Source organism: Oncorhynchus nerka, linkage group LG3 (genome assembly GCF_034236695.1).
Source record: "Oncorhynchus nerka isolate Pitt River linkage group LG3, Oner_Uvic_2.0, whole genome shotgun sequence".
Taxonomy (NCBI): domain Eukaryota; kingdom Metazoa; phylum Chordata; class Actinopteri; order Salmoniformes; family Salmonidae; genus Oncorhynchus; species Oncorhynchus nerka.
In genome coordinates this window covers 17,974,577-18,000,621 of record NC_088398.1, presented here as the reverse complement: position 1 = coordinate 18,000,621, position 26,045 = coordinate 17,974,577, and the positions used below count along the sequence as shown (strand labels likewise).

Here is a 26,045-nt window from a genome sequence, read left to right as displayed (position 1 = left end):
ATGATATGAGATAGCACACAGGTGTTGGTTACAGTACAATACTTCTATTGACCATAGTCACCCAACATCACTCACTCATTCACACACACACACACACACACACACACACACACACACACACACACACACACACACACACACACACACCAAGTGTCACTGTCACACACTAACCCTCTGAAGAGTTATTGTAAGGGAGACAACAACGCCTCACAGAGTGAGTGAGAGAAAAAGTGTGTGTGTGTGTGTGTGTGTAGATAATGAGAAAATGTGTAACAGCGTGATGAGGGCAACAGTATTCCCTTTCAAAACAGAAAAGAGGAGCACGTCATTTAGCGAAAGAGTCCTCATAAACAGTTATAAGCATCTATAACATGACATCCCCCTTCGCATAGTTTCCGATATGACGAATGGAAAACAAAGAGAGCGAGGGATAAAGAGAGTGACGATGGGGAAGGGACAGAGGAGAGAGACGAAGAGCAGTTAGTAGTGAACATGTTGGTATGATAGGATATTAGACGATATGGAAAGGATGTGGTGCGATAGGGGGACAGCTTTAATCAGGAAGGGTATATTTGCTTGGCTAATACTCTCTGGACCTCCGCCTGCTTCTTTATGGGTTTCATATCCGCTGTTCTGCCTGCCTCAGTTTGTTTAAACTCCTACTACCTCAGAATGGACATTTGGAATAAGGGAGATAAAAGTAGAAAAGAGAGAGAGAGATGGAAAGAGGAAGGTAGAAGGGTGGGATAAAGAGAGGTGAAGAGAGAGATAGAGAGATGGAAAGAGGAAGGTAGAAGGTGGGATAAAGAGAGGTGAAGAGAGAGATAGAGAGATGGAAAGAGGGAGGTAGAAGGGGGGATAAAGAGAGGTGAAGAGAGAGATAGAGAGATGGAAAGAGGGAGGTAGAAGGGGGATAAAGAGAGGTGAAGAGAGAGATAGAGAGATGGAAAGAGGAAGGTAGAAGGGGGATAAAGAAAGGTGAAGAGAGAGATAGAGAGATGGAAAGAGGGAGGTAGAAGGGTGGGATAAAGAGAGGTGAAGAGAGATAGATGGAAAGAGGGAGGTAGAAGGGGGATAAAGAGAGGTGAAGAGAGAGATGGAGAGATGGAAAGAGGGAGGTAGAAGGGGTGGGATAAAGAGAGGTGAAGAGAGAGATAGCGAGATGGAAAGAGGGAAGTAGAAGGGGGGATAAAGAGAGGTGAAGAGAGAGATGGAGAGATGGAAAGAGGGAGGTAGAAGGGGTGGGATAAAGAGAGGTGAAGAGAGAGATGGAAAGAGGGAAGTAGAAGGGGGATAAAGAGAGGTGAAGAGAGATAGAGAGATGGAAAGAGGGAGGTAGAAGGGGTGGGATAAAGACAGGTGAAGAGAGGAAGCAGAGAGAGATTATCAGACACTGTAGATGAGAGGGAGAGGGAGAATAGAAAATGATGGAAAGATGGAGGAAGAAGTGGATATATGAAAGGGTGAAGAGAAAAGCAAAGGGAGAGAGATGGAGTGGGGACTGTAGAAGGGACGGCAGAGAAGATTAACAGAAAGGGGTGCAAGAGAGAGAATACGCAGAGAAGGGGAGGCATTGAGAGCAAGGGAGGAAAATGGGGTGGGATTGAGACAAATGAACGGAGGAGTGGGGGTGGAGTGATGGAGAGAGGGGGGGGGGGCTGGGGAGAGAGGGATAGCGGAGGAGAAAAGCCGGCTTGCTGATGCAATCCTGCCACCCGAAGCAGTAACTGCCCAGCTGGGAAAGAGAGAGAGATTAAGCTAATGGAGAGAGAGAAAGCAGGGAAAAGAGAGGGGGAATGAGGAATGAAGGGAAAATAGAGGTGTGACTTTGGCCAAGAGCTATTAAATACCTCTTTTTTTAACGTAAAACTGTTAAGTACATTCACTGTTAAACACAGAGAGACACACACACACACACAACACCAATAAATGATGCTGAGCACACACACACTTCCTCTTTCTCTCTATGGGACACAGTGGACACACACCAACAAAACCCAGATATATGTTGTCCAGATGCTTTTGCTCTTAAGCAAGGTACGTGTCAATCTACAAACATAACTTCCTCCTAACTTCCTCCTACTCAACAAATATCAACTATAAAAATATAAACGCAACAATAAACGCAACATGTAAAATGTTGTTCCCATGTTTCATGAGCTGAAATAAAAGATCCCATACGATGTTCTATACGCACAAAAAGAGCATTTCTCTCAAATTCTGTGCACAAATTTGTTGACATCCCTGTTAGTGAGCATTTCTCCTTTGCCAAGACAATCCATCCACCTAACAGGTGTGGCATATCAAGACGCTGATTAAACAGCATGATCATTACACAGGTGCAACTTGTACAGGGGACAATAAAAGGCCACTCTAAAATGAGCTTTTTTTTTACACAACACAATGCCACAGTTGTCTCAAGTTTTGAGGGAGCGTGCAATTGGCATGCTGACTGCAGGAATGTCCACCAGAGCGGTTTCCAGATAATTGAATGTTAATTTCTCAACCATAAGCCACCTCCAATTTGGCATTACGTCCAACCGGGCTCACAATCGCAGACTACTTGTAACCACGTCTGTCACGTTCTGACCTTAGTTCCTTAATTATGTCTTTGTGTTAGTTTGGTCAGGGTGTGAGTTGGGGTGGGTAGTCTATGTTATTTTTTCTATGTGGTTATATTTCTATGTGTTTGGCCTGGTATGGTTCTCAATCAGAGGCAGGTGTCGTTCGTTGTCTCCGATTGAGAATCATACTGTTTTCCCCATTTTGTTTGTGGGTGTTTGCTTTCTGTTTTTGTGTCTGCACCAGACAGAACTGTTTTGGTTGTTCTCTGTGTTTTGTTAATCAGTGTTCAGTTCCATTATTAAAAGTATGAACATGTACCACGCTGCACCTTGGTCCTCACCTTCTTCCACCTATGACAGCCGTTACAGAACTACCCACCAACCAAGGACCAAGCAGCGTGGTATCGATCAGCAGCGTTCTCTGGACTCATGGACATGGGAGGAGATTTTAGATGGCAAGGGACCCTGGGCACAGGCTGGGGAATATCGCCACCCCAAGGAAGAACTGGAGGCAGCTAAAGCTGAGCGGCGGCGATATGAGGAGGTAGCACGGCAGCGCGACAGACACGAGATGCAGCCCCCACCCCCCAAAAAATGTGGGGGGCACACGGGGAGTGTGGCAGAATCAGGTTGTAGACCTGAGCCCACTCCTCGTGCTTACTGGAGGAAGCGCAGTATTGGTCAGGCACCGTGTTATGCGGTCAAGAGCATGGTGTCACCAGTATGAGCTCATAGCCCGGTGCGCTATAGGCCAGCCCCCCGCAAGTGCCATGCGAGTGTGGGCATCCAGCCAGACCGTGCTGTGCCGGCTCAGAGTGTCTGGTCTCCGGTACGCCATTTCGGCCCAGCTTATCCTGCGCCGGCTCTGCGTGCTGTGTCTCCGGGGCACTGGGAGGGTGCAGTGCGTCCTATGTCTACGCTCTGCCCGTGCCAGGCAAATGTGTGCATTGAGCCTAAGGGAGAGGTGCGAGTAGTATGCACCAGATCTCCAGTGCTCACCCACAGCTCGGTTCAACCTGTGCCTGCACTCTGGATGGTCAGGGCTAAAGTGGTCATCCAGCCTGGAGGAGTGGTGCCAAGGCTGCGCACCAGGGCTCCAGTGCTCCCCCACAGCCCAGTCCATCCGGTGCCTCCTCCACACACCAGGCCTCCTGTAGGTCTCCCCAGCCTGGTGGGTCCTGTAGCAGCCCCACCCACCAGGCTTTCTCTCCGTCTCTTCCCTCCAAGTTCTCTCTCCAGGCCAGAGCCGCTCGTCTGTCCTGAGCTGCCGGAGCGGCCCGTCAGTCAGGAGCTGCCCCGCCATGCAGTCAGGAGCTGCCGGAGTCGCCCTTCACTCGGCGCTGCTGGAGTCGCCCTTCACTACGGCGCTGCTGGAGACTCCCGCCTGTCCGGCACTGCCGGAGTCTCCCGTCTATTCGGGCCCGCTGTTAGGGTCCCCAGTACGAGGTCGGCGGTGAGGGTCGCCGCTACCAAGGCATCACTTAAGTGGGCCAAGACTATGGTGGAGTGGGGTCCACGTCCCGCGCCAGAGCCGCCACCGCGGACAGACGCCCACCCAGACCCTCCCCAGGTTTTGCGGCCGGAGTCCGCACCTATTAAAAGTATGAACACGAACCACACTGCACCTTGGTCCTCACCTTCTTCCACCTACGACAGCTGTTACAACGTCAGCCTAGGAACTCCGCATCTGGCTTCTTCACCTGTGGGATCAACTGAGACCAGCCACCCGGACAGCTGATTTATTTCTGTAATAAAGCCCTTTTGTGGGGGTCTATGCCCTCCCAGGCCCACCCATGTCATGTGAAATTCATAGATTAGGGCCTAATGAATTGATTTAAATTGACTGATATCCTAATATGAACTGTAACTCAGTCAAATCTTTGAAATTGTTGAATGTTGCGTTTATATTTTTGTTCAGAGTAGTAGAATACATATTTGTACAGGTACACTCTTAGAACGTTTTTGTTCTATCTAGAACCTGAAAAGGTTCTTTGGCTGTGCCCATAGGGGAACCATTTGAAGAACCCTTTTGGTTCCATGTAGAACCCGTTTGGGTTGCCTCTGCCTATAAAAACAACGTCCTCCCCGGGCAGCTTTAAAAATAAAATAAAAATGTGTTTGATGTCTTCTGTGACCATATGAATAACCCCTATGATGTAACATGATGTGTCTGTTTTTGTTTTATTATTTCACTGCCATACTGTGTTTAACTGTGTTCGATCTTGCATCGCCATCTTGTCTCAAGAGGACCACAATTGAAATAAGTCCCAGATTCTATTAGGTTATATAACAGCCCACTTTTATGTGCTGTTTTTTTTAAATTGTCAAATTAATAAGCTAAACTAAATACATGTGGAACCCTTTCCACCGAGGGCTCTACATAGAACCCAAAAGGGTTATACCTGGAACCAAAAAAGGGTTTAACCTTGAACCAAAAAGGGTTTAACCTTGAACCAAAAAAGGGTTATACCTGGAACCAAAAAAAGGGTTTAACCTTGAACCAAAAAGGGTTATACCTGGAACCAAAATGGATTATACCTGGAACCAAAAAAAGGGTTTAACCTTGAACCAAAAAGGGTTATACCTGGAACCAAAAAAGGGTTATACCTGGAACCAAAAAAGGGTTATACCTGGAACCAAAAAATGATTTTAACCAGGAACCAAATGTGGGTTTAATCTTGAACCAAAAAAGGGTTCTCCTATGTGGACAGCCGAAGAACCCTTTTTTCTAAGAGTGTATGAATAACAGACTTGTGATCTTGTAATGTGTTCTGTTCTCAGCTCCCTCCAGTCTGAAAGACATGACATATTATCATTATGAGAGTACTGGGCTTAATCTAAAGCCACCAGATGTCTCTGTCTAACATCCATAGCCAGATCAGCCAGCTCTATACAACACTGAGGTCAGTAGAAATACAGACGGTCTTGTAGACACACAGCAGAAGCACACAGGACTGATTCACATTCCAGAGTATGCTGACTTCTTGAGACGTCACATGTTATAGTGAGAGAGACAGAGAGACTGAGGGAGAGAGAGCTCATAACTGCTGTAGAGAGGAAAGGTCTGGAAAAGTGAGCTCAGTCTCTTTCTTTCTGACTGCTGTTCCTTCACTCTTCTGGGTTTTCTCCCTTGTCTCTTTTCTGTCTTATGGTCTGGAGTCCAGGAGCCACTAAACATACAGCACCAAGGGTGTGGACAAACCCCACATACCTGGTTACACCACATCTCACACACACACACACACACACACACACACACACACACACACACACACACACAGAGAGAGAGAGGTTGGATGTTGTTTCAGAAATAGCTCCGTCAAACAGGGCCAGCAGCTATCGGTCTCTAACAGGCCGTCGGAGGCGATGGTGTCATCGCGTAAATGAACTAATGATCATCAAAATCACAGCCACGCCCCTGTGACATCACTGAGACTTCTAATCAGTTGAGATGGAGGGCACAATCTGGCAACCCCCATGATAAGGACCTCTAAGGAATCTGGCAACCCAGTGGGTCTTAAGTCGCTCTGGATAAGAGCGTCTGCTAAATGACTTAAATGTAAATGTCTTAAATCAGGGACGCACGCAAGAGTGGTCAGAGGGGCTGGTAGGGCTTTTATGAATTACTTTTTTTTGTCTCCCTTGTTTTTAGTTTTTTTTAAAATTATTGAACAATATACAGACAAGAATACATCAACTTGATGTATACGAGGGTGTTACATGTCAAAAGAAAATATACAATTGCCAAAAGGTGTGATGGTGCATACTGCTCTTTGGTCGGGCTTATTAGTAGGACAGTAATCTCTGAAACCCAGAATTTAAATCCTGCGTAATTGCATCAGATTCTTGATACTAGTTATGAGACGTCTGTCCACCAGAGATTAGTAGGACACAAAAAACACACATACAAGAACACCAGCTGTACCCAAGTTCAGTTCAAGTGTGGAATGTCTAAATCATCAACTTGGCCATCATCATCCTGCTGAGGGCCACAGTGCTGCTTATTCCACTTCACTTCTCATATCCAACTCGCAGAACAGAGTCTCCCCCTGCTGTTTAAAGATTGTTGTAATGACAAACACACACACACACACACACACACACACACACACAGTAAACACTGCCAACCCACTAGAACAAACACTTCAAAATGTTCTTCAAGAAATCAAGAGGTGGGGCGGCAGGTAGTGTTTAGAGCGTTGGGCCAGTAACCGAAAGTTGCTAGATCGAATCTCTGAGCTGACAAGGTACAAATCTGTCATTAACCCTCTGTTCCTAGGCCGTCATTGTAAATAATAATGTGTTCTTCAACTGACTTGCCTAGTTCAGTAAAAGGTTCAAGAAAAAAAAGATCCTGTTGTAATTCAGCCAGATATCGTCATTAATAATCTAAGCAGCACAAGAGAGAGCGCCTCGCCCAACATAATGAATAATACTGTTGTGGTTACTGCTTTGACAACATTGTTGTACATACAGTTGAAGACCGAAGTTTACATACACCTTAGCCAAAAACATTTAAAAACTCAGTTTTTCACAATTCCTGACATTTAATCTAGGGCAAAAATTCCGTCTTAGTTCAGTTAGGATCACCACTTTATTTTAAGAATGTGAAATGTCAGAATAATAGTAGAGAGAATGATTTATTTCAGCTTTTATTTCATTCATCACATTCCCAGTGGGTCAGAAGTTTACATACACTCAATTAGTATTTGGTAGCATTGCCTTTTAAATTGTTTAAATTGGGTCAAACGTTTCGGGTAGCCTTCCACAAGCCTCACACAATAAGTTTGAAGAATTTTGGCTCATTCCTCCTGACAGAGCTGGTGGAACTGAATCAGGTTTGTAGGCCTCCTTGCTCGCACACACTTTTTCAGTTCTGCCCACACATTTTCTATAGGATTGAGGTCAGTGCTTTGTGATGGCCACTCCAATACCTTGACTTAGTTGTCCTTAAGCCATTTTGCCACAACTTTGGAAGTATGCTTGGGGTCATTGTCCATTTGGAAGACCCATTTGTGACCAAGCTTTAACTTCCTGACTGATGTCTTGAGATGTTGCTTCAATATATCCACATAATTTTCCTTACTCATGATGCCATTTATTTTGTGAAGTACATCAGCCCCTCCTGCAGCAAAGCACGCCCACAACATGATGCTGCCACCCCTGTGCTTCACGGTTGAGATGGTGTTCTTCGGCTTGCAAGCCTCCCCCTTTTCCTCCAAACATAATGTTCATCATGGCCAAACAGTTCTATTTTTGTTTCATCAGACCAGAGAGCATTTCTCCAAAAAAGTACGATCTTTGTCCCCATGTGCAGTTGTAAACCGTAGTCTGGCTTTTTTATGGCGGTTTTGGAGCACTGGCTTCTTCCTTGATAAGCGGTCTTTCAGGTTATGTCGATATAGGACTCTTTTTACTGTGGATCTCCAGCATCTCACAAGGTCCTTTGCTGTTGTTCTGGGATTGATTTGCACTTTTCGCACCAAAGTACATTCATCTCTAGGAGACAGAACGCGTCTCCTTCCTGGGCGGTATGATGGCTACGTGGTCCCATGGTGTTTATACTTAAGTACTATTGTGTGTACAGATGAACGTGGTACCTTCAGGCATTTGGAAATTGCTCACAAGGATGAACCAGACTTATGGAGGTCTACAATTTTTTCTGAGGTCTTGGCTGATTTCTTTTGATTTTCCCATGATATCAAGCAAAGAGGCAGTTTGAAGGTAGGCCTTGAAATACATCCACAGGTACATCTCCAATTGACTCAAATGATGTCAATTAGCCTATCAGAAACTTCTAAAGCCATGACATAATTATCTGGAATTTTCCAAGCTGTTTAAAGGCACAGTCAACTTAGTGTATGTAAACTTCTGACCCACTGGAATTGTGATACAGTGAAATAATCTGTCTGTAAACAATTGCTGGAAAAAGTATTTGTGTCATGCACAAAGTAGATGTCTTAACCGACTTACCAAAACTATCATTTGTAAACAAGACATTTGTGGAGTGGTTTAAAAATGAGTTTTAATGACTCCAACCTAAGTGTATGTAAACTTCAGACTTCAACTGCATATCAGTGCTGTAACATTGTGTTATTCAAACAGCATATGTTTGCCAAGACTGTTACCGGAGGTGGTTCACATGTGAATCTAAATAAAGCAGATACTGTCACTTCCTCTCTGGGACTCAACACTGCAGGGGAAAGCTAGCCTACTACCAAACTCCAACTCTCTGTCCTTAGAGACGGTCCTGCACTCTACTCAAGTACTCTACTGCATAGTGACAGCTGTGACAGGGTCACATCCACATGCACCCACAACCACAGAGAGACACATACACGCTGAAACACACACCCACACTCTCCTCTTTCTCACTCTCTCACCTTGCGTTGGCCAGCCATCTTGCGCAGGAAGCTGAAGGTGCGTCCCAGAGGGCTTCCCGTCTTCTCCCCCCTCTCCTCCCCGGGGGGAGCACCCCTCAGTCCCTCCGTCCTTCTCTCCTCCCTCCGCCTCTCTCTCTCTTCGCCCAGCCGCTGCCTCTCTTCCTGCCCCCACAGCTCACCAAGCTCCGCATCCACACTGAGAAAGAGGTGAAGAGAAACATCCTTCCATAAGATGGAGTTTGCGTTCAGCCTAGCTTAGAGGAAAAGGTGTGTTACTATGGGGATGTGAGTCAAAAAGCACTCAGTCACAGATGAGATCATGTGCTCTATAGGGTTGTTAGTGAACACAGGTCATCAGGAAGAGAGAGAGAGACAACTCACCTCTGTGTGGAACCCCCAAATACAGAGCCCATGGAAGACTCTGTGAGAGAGAGAGAGAGAGAGAGAGAGAGAGAGAGAGAGAGAGAGAGAGAGAGAGAGAGAGAGACAACTCACCTCTGTGTGGAACCCCCAAATACAGAGCCCAGGGAAGACTCTGTGAGAGAGAGAGAGAGAGAGAGAGAGAGACAACTCACCTCTGTGTGGAACCCCCAAATACAGAGCCCAGGGAAGACTCTGTGAGAGAGAGAGAGAGAGACAACTCACCTCTGTGTGGAACCCCCAAATACAGAGCCCAGGGAAGACTCTGTGAGAGAGAGAGAGAGAGAGAGAGAGAGAGAGAGAGAGAGAGAGAGAGAGAGAGAGAGACAACTCACCTCTGTGTGGAACCCCCAAATACAGAGCCCAGGGAAGACTCTGTGAGAGAGAGAGAGAGAGAGAGAGACAACTCACCTCTGTGTGGAACCCCCAAATACAGAGCCCAGGGAAGACTCTGTGAGAGAGAGAGAGAGAGAGAGAGACAACTCACCTCTGTGTGGAACCCCCAAATACAGAGCCCAGGGAAGACTCTGTGAGAGAGAGAGAGAGAGAGAGAGAGAGAGAGAGAGAGAGAGAGAGAGACAACTCACCTCTGTGTGGAACCCCCAAATACAGAGCCCAGGGAAGACTCTGTGAGAGAGAGAGAGAGAGAGAGAGAGAGAGAGAGAGAGAGAGAGAGAGAGAGAGAGAGACAACTCACCTCTGTGTGGAACCCCCAAATACAGAGCCCAGGGAAGACCCTGTGAGAGAGAGAGAGAGAGAGAGAGAGAGAGAGAGAGAGAGACAACTCACCTCTGTGTGGAACCCCCAAATACAGAGCCCAGGGAAGACTCTGTGAGAGAGAGAGAGAGAGAGAGAGAGAGAGAGAGAGAGAGAGAGAGACGGAGACAGACAAAGAGAGCGAAAGTGAAAGACAGATAGATACAGAGAGGAAGAGAGAGGCAGAAAGCAGAAACAAACTTAGTCATCCCATTACCTCAAAACCATCCCTCCATACATACATACATAGACCTAAGATCCCCGATAGATTGAAGCGCATCGCCTGATAAGTGACCAACCTCTCTCTCTGCTCTGCAGGTTCTTGGCAAACACGTTTAATCCAAATGATGGCTGTGACCAAGAGTTAACAAATGCACGAAGAAAGACAAGGATGAAACAACACGAGACAGTTGATTTAACACCATCCAGGCGTGATTAAAACGATCTCTGCTGATGCCGTGGAATGAAAGGATGAATAGTGAACATGCAAAAGGTGAAATGGAGAGAGCGAGAGAGGAGATAGGAGAGCCTGAGAACACAGCGCTTTCTGTTCCGTGGCTAACGACGGCAGCAGCAGCCCCCAGTGAGAACAAACACAGGAAGAAGACTTCCGCATAGCTGCACACAGATAGGAACACAGACACACACACACACACACACACACACACACACACTAATATCTGCCCTTCAAACAGTCAGGAGAGTCTCCACACACTCACAAATGAAGAGTCCTACTGTCCTACCTTGGTAGTGGCATTGGGAGATGGAATTGGAGTTTGAGTAGGAGCGATGACAAGGCTGATGACGATGATGCTGGTGGTTTTGTGAGTGTGTGTAGGGGTGTGTGTGAGGTGTCTGAGAGTGTGTATGAGTGTGTGTGTGGGTTGGAGGGTGGAGGTTGGCATTGGGTAGCTGGCGCAGACTGGGACTGGCACACAGGGAGGGAGCGGAGGCACTGAAGCCCTGCAGCTGAGACGACTGCTCCTAACACACCACAGACAAGAGACAAGGGCCACAGTGTGTCAGAGAGAGAGAGAGAGATAGAGAGGAAGAAATAGAGGGGAGAGAGCAAGAGAGAGAGGAGGGAGAGATAGAGTGTATGACTTGAGTGTATAAACGGCTCTTTCCATAATAAACAAAGACAAGAGCATCTGTGAGAGGCTGTGTGTATTTGCAACAAAATAACCCAAGACGTGCTTGCCACTGCTTGCAGGAGACATGTGTGCATGTGACTGTGTGTGTGTGTGTTACTGTCAATGCTCTAAATAAGGTTACTTTATCTCAAGTCTTCCATCTTCATTCATGTTAGCAAATTATATTTATCACACACTCAAACACGTGCGCACACACACACACATATGATGCTTCAATCCCATCAGTCTGGACTTAGCTTCACCTCCAATGGGGAGAAGACCGGGGTCTGGCAGCCCGCCTCCTCCTCCGTGAGTGACAGCAGGGAGCCCAGCTCTTGGCCAAAGGAGGTGATGGGGGTTCGGCGAGGGTCCCGCCCCCCTCTGCTGGACCCTTCCAGGGCTCCAAGGAGCACCCGCTCCATCTCTTCTGGGTCAAAACCCTCCAGACTCACACTGGGGGAGAGAGGGAGAGAGGGAGGGAGGGGGAGAGAGAGGGTAGTGTCACAGTAGAGTAGTTGAGTAGAGAGGAGGGGAGTAGAGGTCTAGTGGAGAAAGCAGCAGTCAGTCATCCTGCTTGTGTGTGTGTGTGTGTGTGTGTGTGTGTGTGTGTGTGAGGCTGTAGCTTAGTGATTTCACTCTCTTCTTGTTTTTGAGAGTACGTTGTGTTGATGACCTGACTTTATTCGCTGGCGGCTGCACTTATACTTCTGCTTTGTCTCCCTCCCCCTCTCCTGCTTTCTCTCCAAAAGATTGTTAAAATCCATTTGCATGTCAGATGTCAGGAAAAAGACAATGGAAACCAAATTGTAGCCTGTGTCCGTAAAATGTACACTGCCATTCAAAAGTTTGGGGTCATTTAGAAATGTCCTTGTTTTTGAAAGAAAAGCACATTTTTTTGTCCATTAAAATAACATCAAATTGATCAGAAATACAGTGTAGACATTGTTAATGTTGTAAATGACTATTGTAGCTGGAAACGGCAGATTTTTTATGGAATATCTACATAGGCATACAGAGACCCATTATCAGCAACCATCACTCCTGTGTTCCAATGGCACGTTGTGTTAGCTAATCCAAGTTTATCATTTTAAAAGGCTAATTGATCATGAGAAGACCCTTTTGCAATTATGTTAACACAGCTGAAAATGGTCCTGCTTAAAGAAGCAATAAAACTGGCGGAATGACAGGAGTAAAAACAATCAAAACACAAGGACATTTCTAAGTGACCCCAAACTTTTGAACGGTAGTGTATATAGGTTCAGAACTTTTGTGAAACAGCACAGTTACAAATATAAGGCAAATAGAAATCAAACTGGATGGTGTTCAGAAATAGATAGGAGGGGAAGAGGAAAGAAAACAGTAAAAACAATCAAAAGAGTGCTTCTACACCTGCATTGCTTGCTGTTTGGGGTTCTGGCTGGGTTTCTGTACAGCACTTTGAGATATCAGCTGATGTACGAAGGGCTATATAAATAAATTTGATTTGATTTGAAAAGATAACTATTGTAAAATTGATTGTGTCCATAACATTTATATAGTATGTATAAGCGGGAAGTAGAAGCCTAAGTGTTGTTGTTCATTCGTTTACTCCAATTAGGGGAGGGGTGGAAGGGTTAGTGTGCTGCCATCCTGTTAGAAGGTAACAGATTATTTTATTACAATGGTTAAATTGGATTTTCATTGTGTTCAATGGTGTTATTTGCCCCCTAGTGGCGCTTTCTGGTACTTAGAAAGACAACGCAAACGGGAAGTTCAGAATTTGTTTTGCACGCATAGAAGCAGCTACAAACAACGCTACGGTGCAGGTCTTTCAATGTAGTTATTTCTTGTCACGCTTCAGCCTTGGAAAAATATTTGTTTGTAAGTTCGATTCAAGCATTTAGCTAATGATGATAATCTTGTTATTGATAGAGTTTCTTACATATCAATGTTGGTTGCATTTACTCACAAATTGCAATGCCTTTTGTGTATGTCGTTAGCTGTATTACTTTGCTCATGCGTCATGCAAACGAATTGTAAAATATACAACACTGTAGTTTTGTTACTGTTTCTAGTGTAATATGCTTTGTTATTCTACATAGATGGTTATACATTATTAGAGTAATGAAAGGAGCAATTACCATATGGTTAACAATTAGCTATATGGTTTGGCATCATGCCAGATGCATGGTACCTTAGCGCGTGCTTTGTATTTATGCAACTTCAAATGTTTAATGTACAGCTACAGTATGTCGGTGTGAATTGAACACTAAAGTATATTCTTTTCTGTATTTTGCAGTTTCACAACATAAACGTTTTCAATATATTCATTCAAGAAAAGTCACGCCTTGGGAGTTTTATTGAAGACTTAGTTGTTAGCTATCTGTCTAGTTTTGCATGGGAACGCAACTCAAGGGCAGAATAGTGAAAAAAACATCATCACAGCGGGCTCAAGCACAAGAATAACTGCACACGGTGGTTATGTTTCTACGTTCATCAGCCAACAAAGCCTCTTATCCTAGGGAAGACCAGCAGTCTACGATGCAACAACCAGAGCCAGGTGTTCAACAGAGAGAGATGGAAGAGCCTCTTCAGCACATTGGGACCAAGTCTCAATCTACAAGATCAAGGTCATCAAAACAGTCAAGCAGATCCTCAACGGCCGTCAAAGCACGCGCCACGCGCACAAGTCTCTTATGCTGAGAAGGAAGCTTCTGTGATGAAACAAAAGGCAGAAATAGAGGCCAGCTTGTTGAAGCAAAAGGCAGAAATAGAGGCCAGCTTGTTGAAGCAAAAAGCTGACCTCGAGGCAAGTTTATATGTTCTCCAAGTTGAGAGAACAGCTGCTGCTGCGTTGGCTGAAGCTGCAGCCTTTGAAGAAGTTGTAGGATCAGAACGCAGAGAGCTTCGCAAAGAACTAGACACCGGGACACAGCACTTAAGTCCAGTCCAACGTACATGTGAGTATGTGCAACAACATGCTAGGCCCTACTTTACTGAACTTCCATTTGAAGTGGAGAAACAAGACCTTAGTGTTGACCCAGCTACATGCCATAATCCAGAAAGTAGCAAACAACAGAACATGAGCAGAGACTCTCCGTTCAAAAGAAATGAACAGCAGCATGGTGGAAATGGAAAGCAAGCCCACTTCCAGTCACACACACACAACTTCCCTGAGTCACAAGTGGCACCAGACCTCACCAAGTACCTCCTACGACGTGAGATGGTGAGTTCAGGACTCCTGAAGTTTGATGATCGCCCTGAAAATTATTGGACATGGAAAGCATCCTTTCTCAATGTGATCAGAGACTTGAATTTATCAGCCAGGGAAGAGTTAGATCTAATTACCAAGTGGCTAGGGGCAGAGTCGTCTGAGCAAGCAAACAGAATTAGATCTGTCCATATTTTCAACGCAACAGCAGGGCTTAACATGGTCTGGCAACGACTAGAAGAGTGCTATGGTACACCCGAAGTGATCGAGAATGCACTGTTGAAGAAAATGGATGATTTTCCAAAACTGGCCAACAAAGACAATCACAAACTAAGAGAACTAGGTGACATTCTTCTTGAACTGGAGTGTGCTAAAGTAGAAGGGTACCTTCCAGGCCTCGCTTATCTGGACACATCTCGGGGGGTAAACCCTATTGTAGAGAAACTTCCATTCAGTTTACAAGAAAAATGGATAGCACAGGGATCCAAATATAAGGAGGACTATCGGGTAGCATTCCCACCATTCTCGTTCTTCTCAAGATTCATCAGGAACCAGGCGAAAATTAGAAATGACCCCAGCTTCACCCTCTACACCTCAATTAACCAGGTGTCCATGAAAAGTGAGAAACCTGCCAGGTACAGCAGCAAGACACCTGTGACTGTATACAAGACAGATGTGTCATCTGAGGCCTCAGACCACCAAACCAAAACCAGTAAGACAAAGGTTGAAAACCCTGATCGTCACTGCCCAATACATAACAAGCCTCATCCTCTTAAAAAGTGTTGTGGGTTTAGATACAAAACTCTAGATGAGCGCAAATCATATCTCAAAGACAATGGCATTTGTTTCCGATGTTGTGGGTCAACTCAGCACAGAGCTAAAGACTGTAAGGTTTCAATCAAGTGCTCTGAGTGCGACAGCGACAGACATCTTGCTGCTCTGCATCCAGGCCCAGCCCCTACAAATACATACACCGCTACAGCAGAGACAGATAATGGCGGGGAGCAAGGTGACGAAGCTCTTCTATCTGTCACCTCAAAGTGTACAGAGATCTGTGGTGAGGCAGTCAATCCAAGATCATGTTCAAAAATATGCTTAGTCAAAGCTTATCCGGCTGGGAAAAGAGAGACAGCTGTCAAAATGTATGTAGTGCTTGATGAACAGAGTAACAAATCTCTGGCCAAGACAGAGTTTTTCAGTCTCTTCAACATCAATGACAACTCTGCTCCATACACCATGAAGACGTGTTCTGGGGTAACAGAGACTTCAGGCAGGAGAGCCGTCAACTTCATGGTGGAGTCTGTAGATGGACACATGCAGCTCACTCTCCCTACTCTGATAGAGTGTGATATGATGCCAGACGATAGGATGGAGATTCCCTCCCCCGACATTGCGTATCATCATCCCCATCTGCAACCAGTTATGGACAGAATTCCAGCTGTGGACCCAGACGCTCCCATCCTCCTGCTCTTAGGACGAGACATCGTAAGGGTACACAAGGTACGAGAGCAAATCAATGGGCCCCACGACACTCCTTATGCACAGCGACTCGACCTCGGGTGGGTCATTGTGGGTGAGGTCTGTCTGGGAACGGCTCACCGACCAGCCAATGTTAACGTGTTCAGGACAAACATACTTCAAAATGGTCGCACATCCTATCTGAGCCCTTGCCCTGACATCATCCAGGTAAAAGAGAACTACAACAGCGTAGCTCAGAAACACATCTCTCCGTCTACAGTGAACTCGAGAGATCCAATCACAACTGTGAACACAGACAGCCTGGGATGTTCCGTGTTCGACAAAACACAAGACGATGATAAACCAGCACCATCAGTGGAGGACAAAGCCTTCTTGGACATTATGGACAAACAGGTTTTCCAGGATGATGGAAACAACTGGGTGGCTCCACTACCCTTTCGCCCCACTAGACGTCGCCTTCCTAATAACAGAGCAGGCCATGAACCGACTCACATCACTTCGCAGGACTTTAGACAAAAAGCCTGACATGAAGCGTCATTTTATTGACTTCATGCAAAAGATGCTGGATAACGACCAAGCCGAACCTTCACAGCCACTAGAGGGAGACAAAGAACGTTGGTATCTGCCCATATTTGGTGTTTACTATCCACAAAAGCCTGAACAAATACGAGTAGTATTTGACTCCAGTGCTAAGTGTCAAGGCGTGTCACTTAACGATGTTCTGCTCAGTGGTCCAGACTTAAACAACACACTCTTGGGTGTCCTAATGCGTTTCCGCAAGGATTGCATTGCACTAACAGCAGATGTGCAACAAATGTTTTACTGTTTTGGTGTACGTGAGGATCACAGAGATTACTTAAGGTTTCTCTGGTATGAAGACCACAACCCAGATAGAAACATAACTGAGTACAGGATGAAAGTCCATGTATTTGGGAACAGCCCTTCACCAGCCGTAGCCATCTACTGCATGAGACGAGCAGCGCTACAGGGTGAGAAGGAACACGGGTCAGAACCCAAGCAATATGTAGTGAGGAACTTCTACGTCGATGATGGTCTGACATCAGTAGCTACTACAGAAGAAGCGGTCAACATTCTAAGAAAAACACAAGCAATGTTGGCGGAGTCCAACATGAAACTACACAAGATTGCATCCAATAGCAAAACAGTTATGGAAGCCTTCCCTATGGAGGACCGTGCGAAAGACTTAAAAGATCTGGACCTAGGAGTGGATCCTCTCCCCTTTCAACGGAGTCTGGGACTTTCTTGGAACCTGGAAACAGACAGCTTCTCATTCCAGGTGTCCCACAATGAGAAGCCTTTTACTCGGAGAGGCATCCTGTCCACAGTGAATAGTCTTTATGACCCCCTTGGGTTCGTGGCTCCAATAACAATGCAAGGTAAAGCCTTAATCAGAGAACTCTCTTCTGATCAGAGTGAGTGGGATGTCCCTCTTCCAACAGAAAAAGATGAGAAATGGAAACAGTGGAAGCAAGTCCAGTGTCTCGCTGACACCTTTTGGAAAAGGTGGAGACAGGAGTACCTGACAACGCTGCAGAGACGCAGAAAATGGACAGCAGAAAAGCCAAATGTAAAAGTGGGAGATGTTGTCTTATTGAAAGACAGTCAGGCACACAGAAATGACTGGCCAGTCGGGCTTGTGGTAAAAACCTTTCCCAGTACTGACAAAAAGGCTAGGAAAGTAGAACTAAAAATTGTCAAGCAAGGAGCTGCTAAGGTGTTTCTGAGACCAATCTCAGAGATTGTTGTTCTTCTTTCTGAAGCATCCTAGAGACAAAAGATAAAAATAGAAAGGACATTTTGTTTCTTGATATGTTTTATTTCATAGTGGCACAATTTCATTATACCAGGCGGGGAGTATGCTGCCATCCTGTTAGAAGGTAACAGATTATTTTATTACAATGGTTAAATTGGATTTTCATTGTGTTCAATGGTGTTATTTGCCCCCTAGTGGCGCTTTCTGGTACTTAGAAAGACAACGCAAACGGGAAGTTCAGAATTTGTTTTGCACGCATAGAAGCAGCTACAAACAACGCTACGGTGCAGGTCTTTCAATGTAGTTATTTCTTGTCACGCTTCAGCCTTGGAAAAATATTTGTTTGTAAGTTCGATTCAAGCATTTAGCTAATGATGATAATCTTGTTATTGATAGAGTTTCTTACATATCAATGTTGGTTGCATTTACTCACAAATTGCAATGCCTTTTGTGTATGTCGTTAGCTGTATTACTTTGCTCATGCGTCATGCAAACGAATTGTAAAATATACAACACTAGTTTTGTTACTGTTTCTAGTGTAATATGCTTTGTTATTCTACATAGATGGTTATACATTATTAGAGTAATGAAAGGAGCAATTACCATATGGTTAACAATTAGCTATATGGTTTGGCATCATGCCAGATGCATGGTACCTTAGCGCTTGCTTTGTATTTATGCAACTTCAAATGTTTAATGTACAGCTACAGTATGTCGGTGTGAATTGAACACTAAAGTATATTCTTTTCTGTATTTTGCAGTTTCACAACATAAACGTTTTCAATATATTCATTCAAGAAAAGTCACGCTTATGAAAAATTGTAACCAACATCTTGGATAAATGGGTGGAAAAAAAGAAGGATAGATAGACAGAGAGAGAGAGGGACATTGCCATGCTCAGTGAATTCAAAGCAGAAGAGATGAGCAAATAAGAGAGTAGGAGAGGGCCAGCTAAAACAGCACTGATAAGAACACCAGCAGTTAGAGCAGGAATGCCAGAGATAACAACAGCATTGACTATATGTGTGGGAAGTTATATACTGGTAGCACTGGTCTTAGATCAGCCAATCCCTAAAACAAATATTAGAACATAGCAAGCATACTCCTACACAGTTCACTCCCAGATTCCCGCAGCCCTCCAGGAACATGGTTGAGTTGCAAGCTGTGCATTTACCTCAAATCACTATCTCACTCTCAAATCAAATCTAAATCCAATTTTGTTTGTCACATGCGCCATGAGTTTGCGTGTGTGTGAGCTTGTGTGTGTGTGTGTGTGTAGTGTATGTGAATGTGTGTGGGAGTGTCAATGTAGTGTGTGTGAGTAACTGATGTCCAGAAGTGGTTGGCGGTCATATGTAATAATAGTATGAACTTTCTGTACAAAAAAGGTCAAGATAAACACTTTGAAAGTCACTATATAGCAAAGTTGAGTTGGAACTCGTAAGATGTCGCCCTTCTCTGTCGGCACCATGTTATCAGCCTTTACCCTCAACACTGATGTGACGTCAGCCTTGGGTTTCCCCGCCCTAATGATAAAGGTTAGGATTTGGGAAAGGTAAGCTGATCCTAGATCTGTGTCTACGGGCAACTTGTAGTCTTGTACCTAAAGCGGGTTGTTGACCACTGGACTAGTAAGTATTGGTTGTTAGTGCGCTCCCTACCTGCGTTGCTGGTACTGCGGGGGGCAGCCATACATCATGGCTCCAGGCTGCCAGCTGTGCCTGCGGAGGTGGTCCAGAGTGTGTGTGAGACAGGAGGAGGGGGGGGTCCGACGTAGTGTGACCCCTCCAGAGGAGGGAGGGGAGGGGCAAGGGGAGGAGGGTGGGGGGGCCGGACAGGGGACGCAGTGTCCTCCCAGATATGACGGGGAGCCTGGGAGACGAGGGGAGTGAGGAGGTGTGGCGATCATCTGGCAGAGAGGGGGAGGAAGGGTGAGGGAGAGGAAGGGTGAGAGGGAGAGAAAGAGGAAGGGTGCGAGAGAATGGACAGATGTTATGTAAAGGCCTTTATTCATACTTTCACTGCAATTCATTATTTACAAAATACACCTCATGGCAGCTACAGAATCAACTATTAGATTATAATGACAATTTAGTACATGCTAGATTTTGAGGAGGAGTTCAAAAGTTCAAGTTGCTCCTAAATTGATAACTCATTCTAGGTGTTTTGCATGTTGGGCTTGTTATGCTGTCATGGAAACAAGATGAGGTCACGTCAAAGCAAAAAGATACCGCAACTAGCACACTTCAGAGAAAAGGTGGAAGCACAAATGCAGCCACATCCTGTTTCAACCTTCTGTATTTTACAAGAACAATGTGAAAAGTTTGATTCATAGATGCCACACTCCCATTGACATCACTGTCCTAAACACCTAGAATGAGATGAAGAAGGATAAAGACCTGAAGAATCATTAAGATGATCTGCATTGGGAACTAAATGAACAGCAGTGTGTCAAACGCCTGGAATTGTTGCCTACTTCCTGGTCTGTTTCTTCTTTATTCTCGCTGAGCATAAACAAATACAAGATGGAATCCATACCATATGTATGAGAGTAGGACTGTGCTCAGAGCCCATTGAATAATGTAGTCACAGCAACCTCTAAAAGGTGATGTCTTGTCAAGGTCATCGACATCACAATCTATAGGCCTTTTGACGACAGAAAACATTTAAAAATGTAATCCTTACCGGGTGGTGTGTGTGTGTGTGTGCTGCATGCCAAGAGACAAGAGAGTAGTAGGGAGGTGGTATACTTAATGAATTCCTTCAACTATGTGTAGTATATCATGCTTCATGTAATGAGGTTTAGATAACACTGATACAGACTCCAGCCCTGCATGGTACAGTACCGAACCACACCCCAACACCAGTGGTGTAAAGTACTTAAGTACTTTTTGGGGTATCTGTACTTTACTATTTATATTTTTGACAACTTGTACTTTTACTTCACTACATTCCTAAAGAAAATATTGTACATTTTACTCCATGCATTTTCCTTGACACCCCAAACTACTGGTTACAATTTGAATGCTTAGCAGGACAGGAAAATGGTCCAATTCAAACACTTATCAAGAGAACATTCCTGGTCATTCCTTCTGCCTCTAATCTGACGGACTCACTAAACACAAACGTTTAGTTTGTAAATGATGTCTGAGTGTTGGAGCGTGCCCATGGCTATTATTAAATACAAAAAAATACAAAAATAAATTGTGACTTCTGGTTTGGTAAATTTTGGGAATTTGAAACTATTTATACTTAAGTATATTTTAGCGATTACATTTACTTTTGGAACTTAAGTATATTTAAAACCCAATACTTTTAGACTTTTACTCAAGTAGTATTTTACTGGGTGACTTTAACTTTTACTTGAGTCATTGTCTATTACGGTATCTTTACTTTTAGCCAAGTATGACAATTGAGTACTTTTTCACCACTGCCCCACACTGAGGACCACCCTCAATGACACACTCACGTGAGGGTGGGGGTGAATGTTTCATGATTAACGACTCATGGTGGAATTGTAACAACATACAGGAACTCAAGTCCTTTTGTTCACCTGACCTATAATTCCTCACAATCCAATGCCGACCGTTTAGTACATCCCCCTCAAGCAGATACCACAACGGCCCTCAAGGAACTTCACTGGACTTTATGCAAACTGGAAACCATATATCCTGAGGTTGCATTTATTGGAACTAGTGATATTAAAAAAGCTAATTTGAGAACAAGGCTATCTAAATTCTATCAGCATATTGACTGTAGCACTCGCGCTGGAAAAACACTGGATCACTGCTACTGGCATGATGACTCCTTGCTGTCCCCAGTCCACCTGGCCGTGCTGCTGCTCCAGTTTCAACTGTTCTGCCTGCGGCTATGGAACCCTGGCCTGTTCACCGGACGTGCTACCTGTCCCAGACCTGCTGTTTTCAACTCTCTAGAGACAGCAGGAGCGGTAGAGATACTCTCAATGATCGGCTATGAAAAGCCAAATGACATTTACTCCTGAGGTGCTGACTTGCTGCACCCTCGACAACTACTGTGATTATTATTATTTGACCATGCTGGTCATTTATGAACATTTGAACATCTTGGCCATGTTCTGTTATAATCTCCACCCGGCACAGCCAGAAGAGGACTGGCCACCCCTCATAGCCTGGTTCCTCTCTAGGTTTCTTCCCAGGTTTTGGCCTTTCTAGGGAGTTTTTCCTAGCCACCGTGCTTCTACACCTGCATTGCTTGCTGTTTGGAGTTTTAGGCTGGGGTTCTGTACAGCACTTTGAGATATCAGCTGATGTAAGAAGAGCTATATAAATAAATTTGATTTCTCTGTGGCCTATTTGAGTAAGGCATTTAAACGTGTTAACCCTCGCAAGGCTGCCGGCCCAGATGGCATCCCTAGCCGCGTCAACACCATAGTACCCTCCAAGTTCATCATTAAGTTTGGAGGCCCAGGGTCTGCACTCCGCCCTGTGCAATTGGGTCCTGGACTTCATGACGGGACACCCCCAGGTGGTGAAGGTAGGAAACAACATCTCCACTTTGCTGATCCTCAACACTGGGGCCCCACAAGGATGCATGCTCAGCCCCCTCCTGTACTACCTGTTCACCCATGACTACGTGGCCATGCAACTTCAATGATCAAGTTTGCAGATGACACAACAGTAGTAGGCTTGACTACCAACAACGACAAGACAGCTTACAGGGAGGAGGTGAGGACACTCGGAGTGTGGTGTCAGGAAAACAACCTCTCACTTAACGTCAACAAAACAAAGGAGATGATCATGGACTTCAGGAAACAGCAGAGGGAGCACCCCCCTATCCACACCGACGGGACAGCAGTGGAGAAGGTGGAACGTTAACTTCCTTGGCGTACACATCACGGACAAACTGAAATGGTCCAACCACACAGACAGTGTGGTGGAGAAGCCGCAACAGTGCCTCTTCAACCTCAGGAGGCTGAAGAAATGTGGCTTGAGCATGAGTTGAGAGACTGAAAACAAGAGTGATTAAATATACATGTGCCATGAAGTGATTGAGTGCATTAACAGACAGGTGCCTCCCTCTGCATGGGCTAAAGGTAGGTAACAATGTCACTGTACCTCTGTGCCTAGCTGCCTTGTCGTCTTCTTCTCCCTATTTATATTTTTGCTCTCTTCCATTTCTCACATTCCTCTTAATTCATCTGCCTTTTCCACAATGTGTGAGAAAATGGTTTTTCTTTCGTCAAACCAAAAGGTCTTAAAGGGATACTTTCGGATCTACTTCCCCAGAGTCAGATGAACTTGTGGATACCATTTTTATGTCTCTGTCCATTATTAAGGAAGTTCGAGGTAGTTTCAGGAGCCAATGCTAACTAGCATTAGCACGATGACTGGAAGTCTGTGGATATCTGCTTTAAGACATGAATTGAATGACTGGCCATCTACTGTCTCTCCCCTCTCCATATACCATCTCTCTCCTTCCCTCCCCCTTAGATCTCTACTCCCCTTCCTCCATTGTTCACATTCCTCATCTCTTCTAACCAGACAGGACTCTGTCCAGGAATGTAAACAGTTGGAGGTGAAACAACAGGCATGTCAAGTTTCTTTCTAAAGAACGTGTCATCCGCTCTTCAAGCCCTCAAACATGTACAGTTGAAGTCGGAAGTTTACATACACCTTAGCCAACTAAATATAAACTCAGTTTTTCACAATTCCTGACATTTAATCCTAGTAACAATTCCCTGTCTTAGGTCAGTTAGGATCACCACTTTATTTTAAGAATGTGAAATGTCAGAATATTGGTAGAGAGAATGATTTATTTCAGATTTGATTTCTTTCATGTTCCCAGTGGGTCAGAAGTTTACATACACAATTAGTATTTGGTAGCATCGCATTTAAATTGTTTAACTTGGGTCAAGCAGTTCGTGTAGCCTTCCACAAGCGTCCACAATAAGTTAGGTGAATTTTGGCCCATTCCTCCTGACAGAGCTGGTGTAACTCAGTCAGGTTTGTAGGCCTCTTTGCTCGCACATGCTTTTTCAGTTCTGCCCACAAATTTTCTATGGGATTGAGGTTAAGGCTTTGTGATGGCCACTTCAATACCTTGACTTTGTTGTCCTTAAGCCATTTTGCCACAACTTTGGAAGTATGCTTGGGGTCATTGTCCATTTGGAAGACCCATTTGCGACCAAGCTTTAACTTCCTGACTGATGTCTTGAGATGTTGCTTCAATATTTCCACGTAATTTTCCTACCTCATGATGCCATCTATTTTGTGAAGTCCACCAGTCCCTCCTGCAGCAAAGCACCCCCACAACATGATGCTGCCACCCCCGTGCTTCACAGTAGGGATCGTGTTCTTCGGCTTGCAACCCTCACCCTTTTTCCTCTAAAAATTACCATGGTCATTATGGCCAAACAGTTATATTTTTGTTTCATCAGACCAGAGGACATTTCTCCAAAAAGTACGATCTTTGTCCCCATGTGCAGTTGCAAACTGTAGTCTGGCTTTTTTATGGCGGTTTTGGAGCAGTGGCTTCTTCCTTGCTGAGCGGCCTCTCAGGTTATGTCGATATAGGGCTTGTTTTACTGTGGATGTAGATACTTTTGTACCCGTTTCCTCCAGCATCTTCACAGGGTCCTTTGCTGTTGTTCTGGGATTGATTTGCACTTTTCGCACCAAAGTATGTTCATTTCTAGGAGACAGAATGTGTCTCCTTCCTGAGCGGTATGACAGCTGCGTGGTCCCATGCTGTTTATACTTGCGTACTATTGTTTGTACGGGATACCGTCAGGCGTTTGGAAATTGCTCCCAAGGATGAACCAGACTTGTGGAGGTCTACAATTCTTTCTGAGGTCTTAGCTGATTTCTTTTGATTTTCCCATGATAGGAGGTAGGCCTTGAAATATATCCACAGGTACACCTCCAATTGACTCAAATGATGTCAATTAGCCTATCAGGAACTTCTAAAGCCATGACATCAGTTTCTGAAATTTTCCAAGCTGTTTAAAGGCACAGTCAACTTAGTGTATGTAAACTTCTGACCCACTGGAATTGTGATACAGTGAATTATAAGTGAAATAATCTGTCTGTAAACAATTGTTGGAAAAATTACTTGTGTCATGCACAAAGTAATGTCCTAACCGACTTGCCAAAACTATAGTTTTTTAACAAGAAATTTGTGGAGTGGTTGAAACACAAATTTGAATGACTCCAACCTAAGTGTATGTAAACCTCCGACTTCAACTGTGTCTCTTCATCCAGCTTTACATTCAGGGTGCTCTGATGCACTCCAATGTTCTTACACAGTTGCTTCACATGCACAATGTGTTGTACTACCCAGCATCCTTTGAAGACATTGTATCAATGACTTATCTGCCTAATTAAAAAGGTTAAGCTTATTAACTGGAGTTACATAGGCCTATTGGGACCATACGTACAACCATGCTGAAGATGTTTGTGTCCTTATGTCCATATAAACATATATATATATCTTGAGCTTTCCTGTTGGCCATGATCCTCTTTTCACGGTCCTTTTTTTAAACTTCAAACATTTGTGGCTCATGAAGAAAGCTCCCATCCCCAACATCTCATCCATCAGTGCCATCAATTGGGACGTTTTTATGACTCCTGTGACCCACCTAATACTTAACTTGAAAGTATGCAAACACACTTGATATACCTCAGATATGTCTACCTTTAATCATTACCTAAGTTCTTACAGACCAACCAGGCATGAGTTTATGAGTCATGAAGTCCTTCGGGAAGGATGGGGAGAAACACGTCATGTTTCTGTCAATGTTGTTAACACAACTTGAATAAACCAAACTACATTGTCCCAGTTCATTTGTTCTTTAAAATATATTTCAGTCAATATGAGATGTTTGAAAACAATGTTTCCCTGGTTATACGGTAAATACAGTAGGCTGCCTGTGATACAGATGTGTCGTCGTACTGATAGATGTTATCATGTCTGATAATGGTGTCATTTGAATTGTGTCAAACGAACCATGGTGATGAAATAAATATAATTTCCAACCCATTTTAGAAAAGTATGGTCCCCTTGGTAGGCTGCTACAAAATTATTGGAGAACCTGGCTAGATGCCTTGAATGTCCCATGACTAAATAAACTAGGCCACACATTGAAAATACACTAAACAAAAATATAAATGCAACATGTGAAGTGTTGGTTCCATGAGCTGAAATAACAGACCCCAGAAACGTTCCATATGCACAAAAAGCATATTTCTCTAAAATGTTGTTCACAATTTTGTTTACATCCCTTTCAGTGAGCATTTCTTCTGCCAAGATAATCCATCCACCTGGCAGATGTGGCATATCAAGATGCTGATTAAACAGCATGAACAT

General features: G+C 44.5%; 1 protein-coding gene across 4 annotated transcripts in view; it reads right to left on the bottom strand.

Moving 5' to 3' along the window:
- arhgef2 (rho/rac guanine nucleotide exchange factor (GEF) 2) overlaps positions 1–26,045 on the bottom strand; it is a 62,790-nt gene that overhangs the window by 35,143 nt on the left and 1,602 nt on the right. For 2 of the 4 annotated variants that reach the window (XM_065009059.1, XM_065009067.1), the window contains exons 2-6: positions 19,361–19,608; positions 11,520–11,709; positions 10,867–11,107; positions 9,593–9,632; positions 8,948–9,143 (exon numbers count right to left, since the gene is read on the bottom strand). In XM_065009059.1, coding sequence (XP_064865131.1) covers positions 8,948–9,143; positions 9,593–9,632; positions 10,867–11,107; positions 11,520–11,709; positions 19,361–19,608 — 915 coding nt within the window. Of the gene's footprint in view, positions 1–8,947; positions 9,144–9,522; positions 9,563–9,592; positions 9,633–10,866; positions 11,108–11,519; positions 11,710–19,360; positions 19,609–26,045 lie in introns of all 4 variants that reach the window. The other 2 variants (XM_065009060.1, XM_065009061.1) reach the window with 2 other exon arrangements.